Source organism: Symphodus melops (genome assembly GCF_947650265.1).
Source record: "Symphodus melops genome assembly, chromosome: 3".
Taxonomy (NCBI): domain Eukaryota; kingdom Metazoa; phylum Chordata; class Actinopteri; order Labriformes; family Labridae; genus Symphodus; species Symphodus melops.
This window is the reverse complement of record NC_136693.1, coordinates 8,161,968-8,185,026: the sequence shown is the minus strand read 5'-3', so window position 1 is coordinate 8,185,026 and position 23,059 is coordinate 8,161,968. Positions and strand designations below refer to the sequence as shown.

The 23,059-nt window shown below is 39.9% G+C and overlaps 1 protein-coding gene across 2 annotated transcripts; it reads right to left on the bottom strand.

Annotated features, from left to right (window-relative positions):
- Positions 1-4,519: 4,519 nt before the first annotated feature.
- On the bottom strand, positions 4,520-21,195 carry rbms1a (RNA binding motif, single stranded interacting protein 1a). 2 transcript variants are annotated; one of them, XM_079338976.1, is made up of 14 exons: positions 20,854-21,195; positions 18,201-18,343; positions 16,365-16,423; positions 15,346-15,437; positions 13,784-13,941; positions 12,965-13,044; positions 12,771-12,871; positions 12,160-12,209; positions 11,919-12,009; positions 9,559-9,609; positions 8,582-8,683; positions 7,756-7,824; positions 7,437-7,511; positions 4,520-6,644 (listed from the first exon to the last, which is right to left on the bottom strand). In XM_079338976.1, the coding sequence occupies exons 1-13, from the start codon at positions 20,902-20,904 to the stop codon at positions 7,443-7,445; spliced, it is 1,116 nt and encodes a 371-aa protein (XP_079195102.1). In that variant the 5' UTR covers positions 20,905-21,195; the 3' UTR covers positions 4,520-6,644; positions 7,437-7,442. The 2 variants fall into 2 exon arrangements, with proteins under 2 accessions (XP_079195102.1, XP_079195103.1); XM_079338977.1 differs by lacking the exon at positions 20,854-21,195 and adding an exon at positions 20,347-20,405.
- Between the last annotated feature and the right edge of the window lie 1,864 nt (positions 21,196-23,059).

Genomic DNA, 23,059 nt, shown 5'->3' with positions numbered 1-23,059 from the left:
TAATGTTTACATTAAAGCATGTTTACACAAAAAAAAACGCCATTTATCTCAAAATTTTAAACTTGTGTGTTTTAAACTTGTGTTTTAAAGTCGTACGTTAAAACACTTGTGTGTTAAAACAATAACATCAGAATAATATTGACAAATAGGCTACAGCATATTTTTGCTTCCTTATGCTAAGGTCCTTTCTATAAATTATAGGCCTACTGTTTTTTCAGTGCTGTGTTAAATGCTAATATCAGCAAGCTTTAATATATAACATGATTGTATATTGTTCTTCTGGTTTCATTTGACCTTTCAAACTTGAATTCTTCTTGTAGTGCTATTAATTTTTTTGTATTATACACTGAAGACTGTGCACCTGTAGGCTTAAAAGTTGCCATAGAAGTTCTCTTACATACCAGGAAAGTTTATACCCTCATTCTGTTACCACTTAAATGTAGTATAGGCTTGAGTTAAGGTTCCCTCTGTTATGAACACATTACAATTGAACTATGGCTGTTGAAGCATAATAAAAAAAACAGACAGGACACACCATAAACAAACACAGCCTGTACAACCCCTATCACCCAGACACCAACAGAAGATGTGTTAATCTTTAACGACACAAGAACATGAATCACTGTCTTAGTCGCTCCAGAATTTTTTCAACGTAACGATTTACTCAGAGACAAAACCAAGCATGAGGAGCTCTCACAAGATATGAAATGTGACCGTGAATGTGTGCATGTAATCAGAGGGGGAGGAGGGTGGGGCTGCGTAGGTGTTGAACCATTGACAGCTGCACAGCAAATATCCCTGCTTGTCCCAACTCACAAGACTCTCACTATTCCTCACCACACCCCTCATGATCTGTGGGAGTCCCATCTGTCACCCCAAAAGAAACCCCACCTCAGAAACTAATCCAGCTCTCACCCTTTTTTGCTCTTCTTCTCCTCTTTTACTTTCTCAATTGCATCCCGTGCTCCTTCCCCAGCTCTGTATTTTGATCCACCTTACCCAGAAGCTCTCCTCAAGTGTCAGCCTGTGAAATTTTGTTTCATTTTATACCTCTTTTGACTTAATTCATCTTCTTTCTAATTCATCTTTCTTTCTTATCAAAGCCACCCTTTGATTTAGTCTTTGCCTCCCCTTTTCTTCTTCATCTCTCCTTGACTGTCATTCTTATCTGAAACTACCAAAAAATATCCCAGCATGACGCAATCAAATAGACCTTTTTGTAACACCCATGTCCTGTATGTGAATAAAATCTAGTTAGATGACGGTCGATGCTATGTGTAATAAGGTGTCACAATTGCACCATGTTTTTTTTCTTTTTTACTTAATTCTTACTTACTTAATCTGTTGCTGTTCAGTCATAATTCAGCGAATAGATTATTTTCTAGAGTACTTCTGACTGCAGTGGCTGAAGCACATCATGGCCTGCTTTAAATGGAGTATTAGTCTCGTCCAAATTCACTAATCCATAAATTATTCACACATATCCCTCTGTCAGCAATCCAGTTTTACCACTCATTGAAACGGATGAATACATTACCCTGCAATGAGTCAACTCACCTTCAGGGGTGTCCTCTGATAACATGCTGTCCTGTCTCAGTCTGTCTCTCTTGTCATCAAGTGAAAAATGGAGAGGAGTGTAGAAGCATCAGGCCAGTACATTCGGTCCTATTGTATCCCCTCAGCCGACAGAGTAACAGTAAACCTATTGTAACGGCGCCCTTTATGAAGCATGGTGCAAGGGTGACCCTGCTGCCCATGCTCCTTGGCTCATGCGTGCTGTTGTGTGTGTGTGTGTGTGTGTGCGTCTGAAAGTGGGTGAGTGTGTGCATGGCATACTGGGGTCATGTGTGGGTGTTTGTACAGGCTCCAACTTGCCCATATGTGTGTGTGTGTGTGTGTGTGTGTGTGTGTGTGTGTGTGTGCAGGGGGAGGCTGTGAGGATACTGAGTGACAGTAACAACTGCAAGCTGAGACCTCTGCAGGACCCAGCTTCTTCACTAAGAGACGACCTGACTGATGTGTAAGTGTTGCTCTCTAGAGGCCAAAGCTGGTGTCAACTGCAGCACAACACTCCTGACTCAGAGTCTTCCTGATTGGTGGTGTTGACTGTGTGAGTTTGTGTGTACGTGCACATGTTTGCTCAAGTTCAATTGCTTCCTGTATTGAGGAGGAGAAGAATAGAGGAGTGTCGGTTCTGTAATAAAGCCTCCTTCTTACAGAGGTATGGCTGGAATGCAGGTGTACTCAAACATGAGTTTGTGAGTGGAACAAGATAACAAAGACTTGGCCGACACTGTAATATAAAAGAGGTTCATTGTACCAAAAATCACACATTTTGTCTTATTGAGCTTTATGACTGTATGTATGACTTGTAAAATGGCTTGTGCAACATGCAACTCAGTTTATAAGATTAAACAGAATATGCAGTCATGCTAGTGACTCCATGCAGCACCATGCTATCATGCTCATACTGACGTTTAGTAGATAGCTATCTTAGCTTAGCATACAACTGATAGTGTACAGCTGAGGCTGATGGAAATGTCATGTGTTTTGCAGGTTTTTCATTGTAAATTGTAGAATTGGAAAAAAAAGCATGTCCTGAATAGAAGTTAAATATACTTCTAACTTGTAAGGCAGACGGATTCTTAAACCCTCATCAAATCAAAGTCATCAAAATCCATCTCCATAATTTCCATGAATATCTGTTTTTACTTTTGATTCTGCCTAAGAAGTAAGAGCATTTTCCAAAACCACCAAAGAAAGTTTAATCCTTCAGATTCAATTTAAATTGTCTGAATATATTATGTGCAAGAAGCACCAAATTTCACACAATTAAACGATAAACAAAAACATGTCTAACCTCGGACTTTTAGAGTAATATCAATTATTCTTCATTCTGCTCTGATGAAGAAGCACATTTAAAAGCCAAAGATGAACTATAAACTCATTAATTCCCTGTGGAATATTTCATTAATTTGCTTTTAAAAAGGCTTCAATATGAAGTTACTATTTATGAAAATATTATTGATGATATATTTTAAGAACAGTTTGCTGATGAATGACACTGGATACTGAAGCAGGAACTTCTCCACGTAGCGTTTGTGCCCCGAGTCTGACCTTGGGCGCTCTCTGGGGGATCAGAGCCATGTGTCCCCTCAGCTGTGGAGACTTAAGAGTGAGACACTGAGCAGATGAGAGAAACAGAGAGAGACTCTAACAGGCAAGTATCTTGTGTTCAAAGGGTTGGTTCTCTTATGTACAATGGGCACTTGATTGACGTGTGTGTGTGTACATTTTCTACATAGGACATGCATGTGAATATATTCCTGGAGTCGGGTGGACTTATAGTGTGTGTGTGTGTGTGTGTGTGTGTGTGTGTGTGTGTGTGTGTGTGTGTGTGTGTGTGTGACAGTGTGATGGCTAATCTTGCACCCCGGTGGTTTTGATCCCTCTGACTGGTAAGAGATGATGGCATGGTGCCTTTATGTCTCTGGAATCAGCTGTGCTAAGTCTGAGCTTAAGAAGAGATCCGGTGTGAGAGTGAATCTACATACGCTGTCTGCCTGAAATAGAGCAGGAAATGACTGAGACATGAGTGCACATATGTTGCACTTGTTGATCATCTGATCCACCAGAAGTTTGTTTCATTTCATTCTCATACTAAAAGACATCCCAGCTTTTAAATGTGTACATTGAAAACCTGGTAGACAGGTTTGGCCCACAGCGCCCTCTGCAGCAGATAATCAGAAGAGCACAATAAAAACATGAAATACTTTACAGCAGCCTCAAATGTTGTTGTTGATTTTTTTCAATATAAAATAATCAATTTGAGGTTATATTTCCCACGTTTTGAACATTATGATATATTTCTTAGCATAGTACCGCTACGACATCATTGTGTATAATTTTCTGTCGTGTTGAAGGTAAGATCCAAAATAAACATTCCTACTAAAACTGTCAAATACGTCCCCCCAAACAGAATTTACTGAAAAGATAGCAACAATATATTTATCGCACATATAGTTTATGTTGTTCATTGTTGCCAGATCCTGTGTAGCTTCTTTGTATTATACAAAGAAGCTATACAAATGACACTGATGTCCTAACACTGATAAACTCATTCACAGACCGACATTAATATTAGCTGTGCTTTTTATTTGAACACTGTGCTAAAAAGGTGTTTTTTAAACATTTGCTAAAAACTACATGAGCCAGTTAAACAACTGCAATCCATGTCACATATTTAAAGTAATGATGGACTTGGGGCTTTGCATTTATCCTAATGTTAGAGATTTAAGGATTGATCAGTTGTCATTGATCAGCAGATCAATCCATTGTTAAATTGATAGTTCAGTTCCAGGTGTACAAAACTACTTTTTTATTATTATGGGATCTGTAAACAAAAAACAAATATTGAATAACATCAAAATAACCATGAAAACTTTAAAACGTAAAATTGAAAATATGCCAGATTAAGTAAATTAACAGACAAGAAAATCAATGACAGAGACCAGAGTGGTTTGTGAGAAAGACAAGAGCCTTTTTATTCAGCACTGTTGTTATTCCAATGTTTTCAAAGGAGAGAGCAAGGAGAAGACTGTTTGAGAATCAGTTGAAGGTGAAAGGGGAAGCAATGAGGATAACATATACAAGATTTTTTTCTGTTTTTTTTTTTCTGTTTTTTTGAGCACAAATGTCCAGAATGGGAAAGTACACCCAGTAAAAACTGGATTACTGCTTGTATTTTTCCAATAGTGAGCGCTTTAACTGCCACGGTACGATAGATCAAGGAAAAGCACTGCGACCGTACAGCTTTGAGCATTTTTCTTGTCTCACATTTTCAGTTCTTACTCTTAAAATCATCAAATTAAAGACAAAATAGCAAATCAAACAATACATCTTACTTTTTTTTCACTTTTGCCCCTGGAGGTTTATAATTTACAAATCTTCTTCCAAACAGCTGACCTTTGAAGCCCACGCTGTGTTTTCATCCACGTCTGATGAAATACTGCAGCTGTAGAAGTACTTCATCCATGATTGTTGCATTTCTATTGCATGAGTTCATATTTGAGACTTTGTTTTCATCATGTCCTGCCATGAATCCACTGTACAACCAAATAACCAGATTTTTGCATAACTTTTGGAGAGCTTTACAATAGCAGTGTAACCCAACAGAGTGACTTTTAGTCTTTTCAAAGAAATAAAGAAAGGGGAAGGAAAAGTGTTGAGTCATCTCAATCTGACTAGAAGGGCAAAGGCAGAGAAATGCACCAAGTACACACGTGTAGTCTGCAATCATCTTTTTCAAGCACATTGTAAACCAACTATTTTAGGGAGAAGCTAATTATTTGAACCTCTAAAATAGAGCCTAACAACTGAACAACACTCATCATGAGGGGAAAAAGAAATACCAGAACAGAAGCGAAGACAAATTTAAGGTAAAGCAGAGTACAATGTTTCTTTGCAGATCAGGAAGAGACGCTGCATGTTGGAGACAAACGGCAGAAGTCCTATTTAGCCAGCTCCTGAGCGTGGCTTTTTTTTTTTGTTCTGCTTCATCCACTGTAGTGAAAAAAAGAGGGGCTTTACCTGCAAACCCCACAACAAACACCAGCAGACTCCAGCAGAACCATGAGGTAGATCACTGGTCATACCGACCACAAGAGTAAAAAAAAAAAAAAACCCTCCTAAAAGATGTCCGTAGGCTGTAAAACCTGTTATTTCATAAAAGTACGGCTCTTTTTTTTTCTGTCACACCTTGAAGATTAAAAAAAGGAAAGAGTGAAAAGAAGGAATTACCTTGCTTTGAGTTTGTCACTTTTCTTTTTTTCTCAGTATTGCCCTTGGACTCTCATTGTCTTTATTGCTACCAGAAGACTTAGATAGCGAAACACTTGATATTAATCTCATGAGTTCACTCGTACATTTGATTAATCAGAAATATGACACCTGATCAAGTTCAATGAAAACATGTCAGAGGGTGTTTGATGTGACGTAAGGAAGGCACCATTTTCCAATGATAAATTCATTAATCCTAATGAAATGGTCACGTGCATCATCTGTTAAATGCAGTTGAACATGAATCCGTTTTTTTTTGTGTTTTTTTTTCTGTGGTAACTTTTGAAACCACGATGAAACTTTTCTGAAACTTTAAACTTCAGTGCAAACACATTTTTGCAAGGTTTTTTATACATCACAAATAAAGGAGCTATAAAACCAAAGAAACTGTGAGGGAGGGGGTGGGTTCCTCAATTTCATGCATTTTTATATCACATCATACAGTGGCACATAGGGGTTGGGTTGTGAAGGTGAAGGTGTGTGTGTGTGTGGGGGGTGGGGGTGTGGGGGGGTCCTCTGGCATTTGTTTGAGAATCCTTGAAAAAAGAGAAAAAGAAGAGCGTGTGGTGTCTTACCAAAATAAATCTTATTTTTTCTTTGTTGTTTTTTGTTGTTGTCGTTGTTGTTGTTCTGTGATAAACCAACTGCTTGAGTCCATTGACACTGTCCTCATTTTCCACCACAAACATCGGGGCTGTGCAAAATAGTTCATGTATCTGGTCCAAACAGAGAAGGTGGTGACGTCATCGCCGTGATGTCAGCAGCAGCTTCCCACCTGCCCTCGGGCTCACAGAGCGGTACACAGCCTGAAAGTACAGACACAGAGAAAAGAAGCATTGAAACGGAAACTATAACATAATGAAGACTAAGTCATACAGTCATAACAGTCTCATATTGAAAGGATCAGGTTATTATTAAGCTTATCTAAAGTCCTCTACTCAATGATGTGCTTCTCATGTATCTGGACCTGGATGTTTGACGTTCTCTGTGCAGAATCACGTATGTTAGAAAGCTGATGAAAGTTTCCCTGAGTTCATCTTGAATGCATGATTTCTCAACTTTAACTAATTAAGACACTAATGTCATCTAATGTGACACTTAGAAAAGTGTGATGATAAAATGTAATACTCCAGAGCACAAACTTTTGACAAGGAGTTCACCTTAGTAAGAAACACTTATACACATTGGTGGATTCTGGACTTTCCGAGGAAGGAGAGGCGAATGTGTGTTGTTGATTTAAATGTTTTTGAAAATCTGTCCAGACAATTATTATCATCTGGATCTTATCCCGACAAATATGCCGGACATGTCTGCGGTGGATGTGATCATGATTCATTATTTTGTTCATGGATTGATAACCCATTTAACTTGGTATTTTCATGTGATCTTCTTTTCCTTTTACTGAAAGGCTCTATTACTTGTCGTCATCGTGTTGTTTATTTTACACAAATAAACAACAACTTAGAACATACAAGTTATTCACTTCATTAATCTGAAAACGTTCCCACGACTACATTAAATGTGGCCGTTCTGCTGCTTATGAAAAGGCCGTGCTGATATTGACATCTCACAGACGACACTGAGAACCGACAGCGTACCTGTGATTACTTGCTGAGCTGACTGTAAGGAGAGGAGTTGTTGGAAGAATCCACTTGCTGCGGCGTGCCATTTTCCTGAAAAGCAAAGAAGCATCTCTCATTTAGAGCGAGATAATCACTGTGTTCACTGCTCACACACTGCAGAGATAATTGATATTTTCAGAGGTCAAACACTTTAAAAACACACACACAAAGCTCTATGGATACCAGATGATTGGACTGACGTGGGCAGTTATTTTCAAAAACAAACGTTGTTTTAAATCAAATCCCAGCTTAATGAAGGAAGGTAAAAGACACGTGACGTGTTTAAGAGACTTACAGGTGCTGCTTGTATGGGAGGATACTGAGGCATGTACGCGCCCTGGACACCGGGGTTGGCTGAAATATACTGTGGGGAAAAGAATCAAAATCAGCCACTGTTTAATATTTTCATATGCTACTCATATTTATGACTATGGCACTAGGTAACTCTGTTGATTCAAAGTGCTTTTGAGATTCCCCAACAACAAACGTCATTTACACTTAGAAATGTAGAAAACGTGAGGTATGAGAGACTACAGGCATCTATTGAGGGAAAAAAAACCCTGCACCTATTTCATTAGATGTCATAGTCTCTGATCATTTATCATGCGCACATTAAGAACATTCATAAGGTCAAACCCATTTGAGCTCAAGGGCATCTTTCAGTGCTTAAAAGCTCCACACTGTCTTTTTTAAATCATCATCATCATCAGGAGGAATTATCAGGAGCATTTTCATGTTATCAGACACTGACCAATAAATCCTCAGTGTAGGAGCAATAAAGCAGAGAAAGACGTGAACCTGCATGATTCTGAAGCTAATTGTAATTCATGTGACTGTAACAGTGACCAAAGAGAGTCCGGCGTTTGGATGAATTCAAACTTCACATGGGATTGCATGATGCTGTTTTTTTCATTAGACAGTGCTCTTCATTGACTGTATGTGCAAACCAAACATAAAGAGACCGTCTTTCAGTATATAAGTGTACTGGCCTCATATTCACAGCTACCTGTGTTTAACCATTGTCACACTTCATTCATAATGTTTCTGATTATGTTCCACTGCATGTCCAACTTTGTTTGAACGTGTGTGTGAGATGTATGGTATCCCAGAATTCATCTCACCCCTCCATTGTTTCCCAGAGACAGCTGACCCATCTGCTGAGTAATCATGGCTGAGGGGTGCAGTGACATGGAGGGATCCAAAGAGGGAGACATCACAGCAGCCTGCAATACAAGGCAGACATGTTTATTTGTCTACATTTCACATCATTGCACATACAACTACATACAATACCTTAAACACAGCATATGAAATACAACATGGAGGCTGCGACAACTCAGCCAGGCACAGTGCAGTGTAATTATAGTACAAGTTTTTGTTTTAAATGTGCAAAGTCTCAGAGATTAGTTGACAAAAATGTTTTTAATTTGTGGCAAAACGTATAATAGCACTTCTGCAGCGTACACATAACTTTGAGGTAAACATTAAGCAGTCGTTGCCGGTCTGTGGGGGATCAAATGTGAAAGGTACGATGTTGCGAGCTCTTGTCGGTTTTCAGACCGGGCATATCCCTTTAAATATGACACCTTAAGGGACTAGACCATTTCCTAGTAAAAAGCGGGGGAGGGGGCAGATAAGCAGAGACACTTGTTCCACTGGAAACCATCTGTTGGAAGAGTCAAATAGTCACAAGACTGTGTCTGCTTCAGGCATTTCCTGCTGGATCCACAGAGTGGGAGGGGTGGGGGGGGGGGGGGTGTAGTGACTGAAAGTCTTTTTAGTTGTTCCATTTCTCTTTCAAACACACACGCACGCACACGCACACACACACACACACACGCACACACACACACACACACACACACACACACACACACAGTTACTAGATGTAAATACACAGAGGCCTTTTCCCAGAAGTCGCCTCAGCTCTATGCTTCTCTGACACTCTGACATTTTTGGGAAGTTCTGCTGGTTCTATTGTGTCAGCAGAGAGCAACACTCGGAGTTACTGTGAGCTCAGAGCTTTAGAGGCGCCACACGCCCATTTCCTGTACCAGGAGGTGGTATGAAAAAAAAGAAAATACTGTTATTCCCTTACCGGGTGTTGCATGATATATGGTTGATGTGCCACCCAAGAATGACTCTGGACCTAAAGCAAGAGAAATAACAAGAAACAGATGGAAAGAGAGAGTTATTGGCGTGTGCAGAATGAAAGTCTTATAATGCAAGCTAACTTAACCATTGCATTAAGGACTGTTTGAAATAGAAAGGCAAAGAAGATATCAGATTAATAATACATTTGGCTGAAAACATACATTTGGACTGTATCCACGTATCCATCCATCCATTCCCCCTTTTAAAGCCACTTATCCTGCCTAAGGACCTTGGTGACCGATGACAGCCAAAACATGTCGGCAGTCTTCATCTTTTCGGCATTGCTCCTCTGTTATCACGCTGTTAGTGAGCTTTTAAACTACCCCAGTGTCCTTAGCTTTTGAAAATGGACTCCAAACTTCATAAACCTCACATTTCTGCCTGCTGTTAGCCCATGTGTCTGATTCTGAGTGAGCATTAGGTGGCTAAATCCCAACCTCTCAAAACACCCAGTTCAGGTCTACAATTTGCCATCACACCTGTGACGTCTGATTGTGAGAGCCTGGGAGCTTTGCAGCCTACCTCTCCTAAGGTGTTTCAGTGTCAGTTGTTATTTTATGAGATGTTAAAGGTATACTTCACCCATTTGCATTAAGCTTTGTATCATTAGACACATGCTAGTAGTGTTGAATAGTTGTGAATCCAGCTCTCATTTTGCCCTGAGACGAGACAAATATGTTTTTTCTTTTCCTGAAAGTTTTCTCGACGTGACGCAAACATCGTCATATTGCGTCACATCAAGAAAAACGAGGACAGAAAAACGTGATGCAAATAGACTCGCCACTTTCAAACAGTTGCCAGTGGAACTAACCCCTGCCATAAAAAGATGCAGCCGTGGTTAAACTCCCACTTTCTCCCAGCGGTGGAGAGCTTTGGTTCGCCTGGTGCCTGGGTGTGTGCACCTGAATTATATATGAGTTGGGTCCTGAACAAAGCAACATCTATTCCATTTTCTTTCTGCAACGTTTCAGCAGAAGTGCCTCGGAGCTTTACTATAAACGTGTGTAAAACTATGACGTGGTCATATTGGCGGTAGTGTCAGTGAGGTCACCCGTTTGTCTCTGAGGGGGCTTTATGAAGGCCGGTGAGGACGGTCGTCGTTTTGGAAATGCTATCCCCGCCCAACTTTTGATCAATCTAGTAACAGAAGAAGAAGCGGTGTAGAGGCAGGCCGTAGGCTACAACGCCTCCATCTGTCATTTAATTCAGACACGCCCATTGATATGCAAATGAACGCAGAAGCCTTAAAATAATCAAAACAGATGTGATGGAAGAAAATGTACTCTTCTCGCAGTTCCTGTGAACAAAGAAATCGGCTGTAAAGACCAAATCAATGAGCAAGTCTGTAAGCGTGTTTATTTCTGCTGTTAAGTTGGACATTTTAATAAAGAGCCCATTTGGGATTCCTTGTCTTCAGTAGTCAGCCTCAAGGGGAATTGCAGCTTTTTTTTTAACTTCTGCTTTGGTTTTATTTTTCGACATCAGAAGTTGCGGCTTGGTTATGAATTGGTAAAAACTCTTTCTCCGAACGAAAGGAAGTTCATACAGAAAGTGTTATTACACCACACAGCCTCTCATGTACCAGGTTGATTACTGACCTCTCCATGACAAAAATGTTTACTTGATAGGAATGTAAGCGCAAAACATGTTGTGGGTTCATCTGAAGTATATCTAGCGGAGGGTGATATTCAAAACCTCCTCTGTGTGTAGCAATGTTTCACAACAAGACCCCTCTGATTCCTCCCCATATTCAAATTCATTTCATGTGACGGATCTTGTCAGGGGTCAGAAGTGTTTCTGTTGCACAGGGAGAAGAGATTCAAAACTTCGGAGTGAACTTTTAGCCAACAGCGAACAAAAAGCTAATTCAGAGGAAGGATTAGTCAGAGAAGAGAAGATGACTGTCTCTGCTGAGAAGAGGAGGAGTTCTTGGCCTACTTTGCTTCTATGAACCACTAGATTACTGTTGTATTATGTGGTTTCAGGGTGACCAAATTCTTTGAATACCAGAAGATGAACAAATATCACCGTCACATTGACAGTCTGAAGTGTGAGGTGCCTACATGCAGCTTTAACATACAGCTATAGCACCTTTACAAGGCACACAGAAGCAGTAATATACCAATAAGAGACAGACAGACAGACAGACAGACAGACAGACAGACAGACAGACAGACAGACAGACAGACAGACAGACAGACAGACAGACAGACAGACAGACAGACAGACAGACAGACAGACAGACAGACAGACAGACAGACAGACAGACAGACAGACAGGGTGTTTGATAGTGTTTTGCAGTACCTGGTAAGCAGAGACAGGAGACATGTAGGGGGACATGGCGGGCTGCACGGTCATTATCCTGTTGGTCACTGGATACGGAGAAGGATAATACCTGGGAAACAGACAGTTTTTCTTTCGCTTAATGCTATTTTTGGGGCCCATTTATTTGATAGGACAGTCGGATTCTAACCCACAGCCACTGCAACGAGGACTACAGCCAACGCACAGAATTATGACTCGGGTCAAAGGTTTTATAACTTACCCGTTCTGTATGGCTGCTGATGATGGGTCGTAGGTAAGAGTCATTGCACCCTAAGGTGAGGAAACAGATAATAATGTGCGTTTTAACAACATCTAAAACCAAATCCTCCCAATGTTCAGTAACACAGCAGTATGATGGAGGAAGAGTCACTTCCAAATACAGTTTTAAAGAAATCCCTTAAAGGACATAACCTGAGATGAAATGTCAGCAGCTCTTATAATTTCTTTGAGGTATGATGGTTCCATAAACATTATTTAAAGGGCTTGTTTTATGCACATCATGTACAGTATGTGCAGATCCATAAACAGCAGAAAGAAAATCAAGATACGTCTGCACACTTGTTCAACTGCTGCACAAAAAACTTTTGATGTTTGCCAAAGAGTCATCATAATGGTTTTTTTTTTGTAGTTAATTTTTTCTCCAGGACGATTTTCAATGTTTTGAGTTTTATATAATTCTTTAAAGATGTGCAGCCAGCACTCAGATTATAGAATAATCTTATCTAATGGTTGAATCCATGACACAATAATAGAAACTCAATGCAGTTTTTTCTCAGGGAGCATAGAGGGGAAAACATGACTATAGCTTTACGATGATAGGCAGATACATACTAGTCTGAGATCTCCTGTCTGTCCGTTGGGAATGAAGCCGCTGTGAGCGTGTTTCTTCCTCTGACTGTCTGCAAACTTACACAGCAAGGGCTGAGAGGGAGCTGGGGGCCAAAACACAAAAGGACACATGTGAGAGTCACTCAACAATCAACCAAAAGACGGGGAGTGTACAGAAGCAGAAATGTCTTCCCTACCCAGAGTTCCAGAAGCTATCTTAATAAATTTCCCATTGAAGTGTGAGATGACAGCATTGCACTGCTCTGTGGTGTCCATCCTGAAAGGGGGAAAAAAAAGAACAGCAGCTCGTTATTTTATCACACAGAGGTCATTTACACATATATTTTCAAAAGAGTTGTATTGTGAGTTGCGACTCAATGACCATTACCCTCCTCATTTTTACTCCAGTTCACGTTCTTTAAAAAAAAAAAAAAAAAGAAGAAAAATATGCGCGGCAGGGTAAGAAAGAGCCTGAACAGGAGCTCATTATTTGTATTATTTTTTTATTTGGCTAAGCTGTTTTCTCTTCAGGACAATGATCGTGCTACACTTTCAGATTCTGTGTGAAAATGATTTGAAAGATCGTGGGAGGATCACATAGTAAAGTCAAATGTAAGACTCGTCACAAACACCGCCTCCATGTTTCTTATGATTTACAGTTTGATAGAACAAACACACAGCAGTGCAAATACAGAGGCAAGTCTCGAACAGAAAGCAGGACACGTCTGGAGTAATGTCAGGTTGAAAGACATAAGTTTGACTGCTGCTAGGGTTAAAAAAAAATAAACATCGGTTGTTTTTTTTATTAAATGTAAAAAAAACAAAAAACATTAAGCTAATCAAATGTGACCACATAGCTTAAGCTACAAATGATCATGCCTCAGCAGTAGCTTCATAGTGTCACTGCGCAGCTCATCTTTCATCAAAACATCAGTAGCTTTACACAAACATATCTTTAAAGGTGCTTGAAGAGGAGAACTGAGTGCTCCTTTCATCTTGACTCTTTTGAGACTGACCTTGCAAAGCCCACCCCTCGGCTGTTTCCGCTGTAGTCTCGGAGGATCCGTGTGGAGACGACTTGGCCGAACGGCTGCAGCATGTTCTCCAGCTCCTTCTCATCCACTGAGAGAGGCAGGTTGGAGATGTACAGGTTTGTGGGGTCCTGCTCCTGTTGCTGCTCGAATATTAAAGAGGACAGAAAAGAAGAAGTGTAAGGAATGCCACGTGTTGTATTTGATTGACGAAGGAGAGCGTCATGCTAATAAATCCGACGAGTCAAATCCAAACACACAAGGTGACTTCAGCCTCAAAGCTCCACTTCTGAATCTGAAAATATTTTACATATTTTTTGAGTTACTGTCACAAAACATTTCACACACAATTTATACTGTGCTCAGTGCAAAGCCGTTTCCTCTTTCTTGTCATCATCTAAAATTTCTCTTTGTTTTTTTGTTTTCAATAATTGAAACATTTTCATACATTTTACACAGAAAAAAGCACCAAAATGCAAAGACAGCTCCCTTACATTAGATATAACCATGTAATGAACAGGCATACATAGAATTAGCATCTCATTAACATATTTATAAAATGGCATTACAGTAAACATTCTTCACTTCAATAAAATATTCTCAAAAAATATTATTTTCTGGAACCGAACGTGTCTTTGTGGCTCAGGGATTTGACATCCTCAGAGTATGTTTAAGGGTCAGAGAAAGGCATTTGGGTAAACATTAATAAGCTCTTACACACACACACACACACACACGTATAAGCACACACACTTCATCTGTGCTGTGCAGCTCAGCGCCTCTTCAGTCTTCCCTAGAAACAGCAGGAGAGCAGCGTAGCCTAGCTACCACAACACACAAACAGTTTGTTCCAAACAGAGCAGCTACATGCATGTCTCGGGAGAGCAGCGCTTCATCACTGAACTCTCAGCCCTGAAACACAGGCTGGGCAGAGAGAGAGAGAGAGAGAGAGAGAGAGAGAGAGAGAGAGAGAGGAGACTGCAATGAATTAGATGATGGAGACGTTCTCCTTTGCCCACTGCAGGACAGATCACAGACATAATACTGTGTTTGTCATCTAAAAATATTTCAGAAAAATGAAAAACGGGTGTGCTTCAGTTTGAATTAGTCACAGAGGATCAAGAATGGCTCAGAGCAGTGGTTTGGATGCTATAGTGCTTCAGTGCAGCTCAGCTAAAATCAGTATGCATGAATGATAATTGTTAATACTCAGTGACATAGTAATAATTCTGGTAAAAAAAAATCTGTTCATTCGACACAGTACAGCTTCAGCAGGATGGTGTGTGATAGTGTGTGGTCTGCTGTTCCTGTGTGTAACGTGTCACACTGACTGACAGGTTCTTTGGCTGACAGAGACGTGACATCTGGTTTCTACAGTGAAAGTAAATGGGGTCACGGGAAGAACAGCTTGTCAGCTGAGGTCATGTGACCAGTCTAATGTCAATCTCCAACACACACCGGACACAAGCACACAGACATGCTCACAAGACAGTCAAAAATGCACACGGACAAAGACACAGACACACACACACACACACTGAACTCACCTTGGCCATCTGGGCCTGTATGCCGCTGGTTTTCAGAGCGTGCACTGCCTTCAAAGCAGCTGCAGGGCTGTCAAAGTCCACAAAGCCGTAACCTGGAGTCAGTAGAAGCATTGTTATCAAATAAGAAAGCCAGCTTTTGCACAGATGTACTATGGTTGTTTCGACACACAATTTAAAATGATCTCTGATATTGTTACATTTTGAAAAAGATCTCTACATTTGTCATGTTATTTTTGAGGGACTATACATGTAGACATCTAAAAATAGAACCGATGAGATGTACGGTTCTCTAATTTAACAACGTATTCCTCGTCTGTTTTCCCCCATTCAAAATCAAAGAGTCTCAATGTTAAGTAGAAATTTACTGGGATGATTTTTTTGGCAGGAAGCAGTCACTTCCTGCTCTCTTGAATTAAAAATGTCTCTTTAGAGAACCAGACAAGTGTGTTTGTGATTTTGGACTGTTTGTCCTTTCTCCCAATCATTCACTAGTTTCCTTTTGTTTGTAGTAACTCTAAACCCGCTTGAGTTAGGCAATCTATCATATTCTGCTCTGGATTTTGTTAAATGTGTGTTATTGCTTTGTAATGCACTGCACACTTTGCAAGAAGGCAGATTCACATGTTCATGGTTATGGGTCAACAAACCAAATCAAGCATCAAGATGAAGACGTTTTTTTTTTTTTAATAACTTTTGGAAGTGAATGAGAACCAGAGGATGTCTCGACGGTGTGGACATTCATTTTGAAACCTGAAACGACACGCTTTCATATATCAGCATGATTTCATATCAAGCATCTTGTCTTAAAGACATGTTTTAAAACCTGATTTGATATGTTACGACCATAAACTACAAACAATAGTTACTTTGGCACCACCAACAAAACTGTTGATCAGGCTACCTAAACATGCAGCAGAATTATGCCCCGCCCTACCTGAGAGTTACACTCTTAAAAACACGTCTTGATATGGAATCAGACAGTCTTGAGAAATGACTGGTGAGCGAACACCCTTACTGACCTTTACATTTGTTGGTCGTCTTGTCCAGGATTGCCTTTGCTGATTGAATCTTACCATACCTGGGCAAAAAACAACATTCATTACTGTGAAATATCTTCTGATGATGGTATCTTATCAAATGTGACATAATAAAGGACTTCCTGCTATATATAATTTAAATCTGAGTTCAAATTGAGTTTCACTTTCACTTCTAGTCACAGTTTAGTAAAACAACATGTGCACAAAGACAAAAAATGTACAAAAAATAACAAAAAAGCTGATTTAATTAAACGTGATACCTGGTTATTTCACCCTGCTTTCTTTCTCGTTTCCAAACATTTTTATTCTGTTTTATCAATGACTTTAAATTGAACCGTGGCACAAGCTGCAATCTGAGAGCACACCCCAAACAAACAGAATGCCTGGCTTACATCTCCATTCAGACCTTGTTGCTATGAAAAGCGCTTTCATTTCTGCTTTGTGCTGGCAAACACCATTGGGAACATGAACAAAACACAAGCAAACAGGACACAAACAGCTGCTGCTGCTGCTTACATGGGTGAATGCCTCCCTCCATATGCTTGTGAATCAGAGGGAAAGACAGGAGACAAAACTCCAATAATTATGGTATCTACCACAATAACTGTCTCGGACTGAAGCCCATAGTCTCAAGTATTGTTGGCCTGCATGTTCACTTTCCTGGTTCTGATGACTGTTTCTTTTTCTTTTTAAAAAGCAATGACTTTTACCAGCCTGCAACACAGAGCATGGTTGAGCTATAACTTTCTCTGTTTATAGCAGTATGATGACGTTTTTTCTGCGTCAGTACACACTATGGTTGACCAGTGTGTGTGTGTGTGTGTGTGTGTGTGTGTGTGTGTGTGTGTTTGAATGCTAAGAATGATGTTACCCAAAAACGTCTGTCTAATTCTTATTTATTTCTTTATCTTTAGTCATTTAGGTGTAATATTAAATATAATTTAAAATCCTGAATGTTCTCATGATAATAATTATGATATTAATACATTTAATTTATACAGAAATTTCAAATAAAAGTTACAAAGTGCTTGTACAGTCTTATAACAAAACAACATTACACTTATCTGAGCGACACCATCAGTTTTAAAGGTGAAACCTTTGGCATGAAAACTTAAATACACAAAACATTTTAGGATTTTTTTTTGTTTTCTCATAAAGAGTTAGATGATAGGATCGATGCTACTGTCATACCTGTAGGTTTAATATGAAGCTAACGCCAGTCTGCTTGTCAGCTTAGCTTAGCACAAAGACTGGGTGTAGCTGCTAGCATGCCTCTGTTTAAAGGTAACAAAAAAGTTGAAACCTTCACAGCCCTTTAAAAATCCCCAACAGACATTTCAAAATCTAATATTTAAAATTGACATGAGGACGTTTTACAGAGTTAGACGTTACCTGTCTTAATGCTCCTTCAACAATCGTCAAAAGAGAGAATACTTTTCAAAATATAGTCATTTATAATAATGGTTCATTTATAGAAATACATGATAGATAGATAGATAGATAGATAGATAGATAGATAGATAGATAGATAGATAGATAGATAGATAGATAGATAGATAGATAGATAGATTACTTTATTGCTATCATATCTCAATTGTTCAACTACGACTCCACTGCAAATTTCACAGACTTTATTTTTGGACGTTGAGTGTCAGAGGAGGTGACTTTCATCAAATCAAGGCTGGTTTAAAAATAATAATGTAATATCTTAAACTCTCCTTTGCCCTCCTTTTGTCAAGAATTCAGTATATTACTTGCAAAACACTGTTCGGCATACATATTTGGTTTATTCTCATGTCCGACTGTGTGGGTACTCACTGGTGGCAGAGCTTGACCAGGTCCAGGTCTGTAGTGGCAGGAGGCAGGCCGCGGATGTACAGGTTGGTTTTGCTGAGCTGCTCCAGGCCTGTGCTGCTGCTGTTGCTGCTGCTGCTGGGACTGGACGGAGTCATGGGGTATGACTGCACACAGGAAAGCCACTGTTAGAAAGTTTATGGCTGCTAGATAATCTAATTTAAACCCAGGTCAACAGAGATCACAAGAGAGTACACAGTCTGACTTTATAATATCATGTAGGCCACTTTAATAGCACTCTTCTTAAGATTATTACTGCTCATTGATAATCCACAAAAAAAAACATTTTAAATGATTAATGACGGAGACAACAGAAGGGTCCAGCGTTTACTGAACAGACATCAAGTTCAGTTATCAGGATCTTGTTCCTTTTACGAACATCTTCACAACTTGAGGTAAACATTGCAAATCTATTACATTTCAGAGGCTACTGTGAATAATTAACTTGACAATATGACAATCATAGTTACTTTACAGATTCAAAATGTACATCAGAAAAGTACAATGAGCTTGTAAACCCTCTCCTCCTGAGTCAAATGTACACATTGGGTGTTGGCTGTTATCGAGAGTGAGCCGACACCAAAGTTAAATAAAAAGCTGTGTGCTGCAGTGTGGAAGAAACTGCTATCATACTTTCATGTATCAGCAAAATCAGGATTGTATGAAGAAAACTAACACAATGCAGTCTTCACGTATAGTTGAAGTTGACAATCTCATAGGTGGGGTAGCTTCCTCCTTTTTTCTATACAATAATGATCGCCCAGCACACCGCTGACACATTCAGTATTATGAGCAGTATACTAGATATCACATTTTAAAAAGAGAGGCCCAGGACCAGCCCATTTGGGACTGATGCCATATCAAGCTATATGAGTAGTACCAATTTACGACATCAGTATAAATTGAATGCATCAAAGTCATTCAGCATTTTAATGAGATAGTCAAATGTACTTGTACAGTGGGTCATTGGCAAATCACAATATTTAGATATTATATTCTTCACTATCATAAAACACCAACAACATGATCACCAGGGGAAAAAAACGAGTTCCTGCAACCTTTCACTTTGATACTTTGGGTTCATCTTGTTGATAATACTCCTACAATATAAATGTGGGGATATGTATTTATTTATCTTGTACTTTTAGGCTGCAATCTTTCTACATTAACCTAAAACAAGGATCTGAATGAGTCTTGTACTACGGTTAGGGTCTGAATGGCAGATAGGTTGGACCTTTGAGCTCCTGGCTATTGCAAAACGTCGATTTTGTCCACCATTGTAGCACCTGTTCATCAAATATAACTATTCTTGTATGTGTGCCTTTAAATCTGCGTCCCACATCCTGCCTGCTGTAGAGTTTATCAACTGTTTTATTCATACTTGTGAGCCAAACCACCCCGCATTACTGCCCTGCAAAGCATTTCCTTCCCCTTACTCATTCATTAAAATAGCTCCCAGCCACCCCAAACCCTCTCCAGATCAGATCAAAGACAAAGCATGGCAGAATCACACCATCTGTCCATAACCAAAGGACAATCCACTCCATCAGAGCCAGAGCCAGAGCCATGCATACAACTGTGCCAACAAGAATCCCTGACATATTCCTCCACTGTCATGTGATGGTTAAAATCTCAGCTATATTCCTTTTTGTGCTTTTGATTGCTGTGGCAGGAACATCTGCGAGGCCTGTTCAAGAAGAGGTCTTACATTTTGTGCAGGTATGTGATTACCATGCTTAGTCGGAGACCACCAAGGGTTCACATAAGGCCTCTGAGATTTTACGCCTACTCCATTAGAGGGCAGCCATAGGTTGGTACTTTTCACAGAGGCATCATCACACCTAAAGCTGATTAAACCTTCACTACACCTACACTGAAAACTCGTTCAGGGACTCATATCAGGCTGGTTGCACATTTTGTGCCCTCTGTAATAACACACAGTCTATTGTGTTATTCTATCCATGATCATCGTTTGACACAGGATGCAGATTTCTATCATCAGGATTCATATTATCAGCCATCTCTCACCTCTGTTCCTGCTTTCCATTTCAATCTGCCACCTAATTCAAAAGGTGTGATGGAAAAGCAAAGGGCCACGGCCTTCAATTACCTTTTTCTGTTCACCTGAGAGGTCGAAATGAAGGAGGCAGGCTGGCAGCACAGTTCACCCTGCAGCACACTGACACACATTGCATTACCCTGCGCCCTCCTCTTTTTGCATCATTAATCTATAAAATGGACTACAATTACCGTCATGCATATTGACCAGAGTGGGCGAGAGACTGGGCAAACAAGGTTATATGGACGTAATAATTAAAGTCTGAGTTGTAGAGCGACAGATCGGGTCAGCAGCTGGTTTTATCTCTCTCTCCATGTAGCTTATCATAGCGCCAGCTTCCCCTTAGATAAGTCGACTCAGGACAGAGGATCTGGTTTTTTAATCGAATATAAGGATGCGATACAGAAGCATTGTAGCTAGAAAGGGCTTTCCAATGTCATCTGTGGCTGCTAATATCCAGCCTGTGCCATTATTCAAATGTAGGCTATCGGAAGAGAAAAAGGAAGGCAGGAATCATGGTACAATAGAAGAATTTGTGAGGTTTTTTTTCCGGCTTACCTGTTTACGATTGGCTGTCTTCAGTGGGTTGCCTGTGTTTGCAAAGATCATCCTGGAGGTTACAGATATTTTATTTCCCCCTCCGAAAAATTCGCTGCGATGAGCCAGTTTAAAGAGACGGGATCCGAGCGCTGTGAGGAGCCTGTGATAATGTAACCGGTCGATTTAAAACATCCGCATTTTTGAATAGGCTTGTTATTAACAGTATCAAAGCCTCGGTCCTGCATAGGTATACTGACACATCTATACAGTCAGATGCACACCAGGCGATGGACCAACCCTCTGGTCCGGTTCATTGATCTACGACGTCCTGCAGCAGACCGCTCGGCAGTCCCACCTACTACAGACCAAACCATCTCCGCCTCTGCAGGGTGGTTCACATCAAATCAACTGCGTGGCCACAACATGAAAACCAGCAAATGTGGTTTCATTTTTTTTTATAATACTGGATTATCGAGGCGTCTGGTGCTGTGGGTTTCATTTAAAATGCGTCGCATAAGGGTTTTGGGGGTTTGATTTACATGCGTACAATCTGTTGGGCTGAACACTCACCGCCTTTCATGTTGTTGTCGTCCGCACATACCAAGCATTCTTCACCCCCACCTCCACCACACACACACACACACACACACACACACACACACACACACACGCACTCTCTCTCTTCCTCTTCCTACCCTTCCCCCCATTCAACACACTACATGTCAGAGAATCAGGATGCAATGAAATATAAGCAGGGGCTGCCTGAGCTAGAGGTCACATCTCCCTATAAACCCAACCATAAGAGAAAGTGGAGTCACCACAAAATTAGAATAAATATTTGAAATTAACATATAATAAACAACCTTTGCCTTAAAACACCACATATTATTTTCAGAAATACTTCCTCTTTTTATCAGGCTGCATAAAGTAGCATAAGATGGACATGTGACGTGAAGAGTAAATATTGAAATTAATATTGAATCCTTTATTAGCTTATAAATTAAGATCCCCATTCATATGTTCACTTTTCAGCATGTTCTAGATTGATTGGATACATGCATTAGGTAAATGTGTAAAGTAAGCACTTTCAAATATGGCGCATAAATAACTCAACCCACTGAAGAATGGTGAAATCGCAACTGTAGCTCATTTATGCTCACAGCCTTTAATGTGTGGTTGTGATAGTCCGCTGTATATGCTTTAGAATAAGCTGGTCCCTCGCTACATCTCTGATCTCCTGCGTTTGACCTCTGAGACCTTTTAGGTTCATCAGACAAGGGTTTAAATAAAGCTTTGAGTTGTTGACTCCACACTGAGGAACTGCCCCCCTCATTACAGCACATTCAGCCCCTCAATAGTGTCAATCAAAAGGTATTTAAAGCACCACTATGCTTCATCTGACCACTTTGGCCTGTATTGTTTTGCTTAGTACGTTTGATAAAATGTTAAGCTGTTGCATCCATTAAGGCAAAGTGGTTCCCAACTTTTTACCATTTAAAATCAAGTACTATCAGCAAAAAAACCTGAGCCCCCAGTGACCCACTCAAAAAGAAAAGTGATATTTGCTGACAAAAAAAGGCTTTTTTCCCCCACTAATAATATACCAGCAGACTAAGCTTGCACACACTTGTTCTTTCCAAAAGTCCATTGTATTAACTATTCACTCATGTATTATATCATGGTTGTATCACCAAGCACCCCCATTAGAATATATGATCATAATGATGTCGGTGAACTGTTAGCGCAATAACAAACTTACTTGGGGAAATAAACCCCTTCTCTGAAGTGTTTACAAAAAAGAAATATTACAGGGCCTGAATTAAAACATCTTCATAAATATATAAGACATAATCAAATGTTAATGAAAAGAAGATATAATTTTATTGATCCACAATTGGGAAATTCAGGACATCAGGACAAGACATATCAGAGAGAAGGAAGCAGACAAGCCTGGACTCTACACAGAACAAACAAAACTTGATGCTAGGGATACGTTTCAGTTGACGTACCAACCATGTTGCTTCACTTAAGTGGGAAAATAGAACAAAATGATGCACAGGTTGTGAAGAGTATTCATTAAGACTCGTTTTTGTGGCTCAAGACAGTAACTTGGTTTTGAATATTGCACTTAATGTAAACATGATGAAGCTTTAAAGCTGACACAGGCTAACCTAGAAAAGGTATGTGACAACAATGATGCAGAAAAAGGGATATTTGTTAAGTC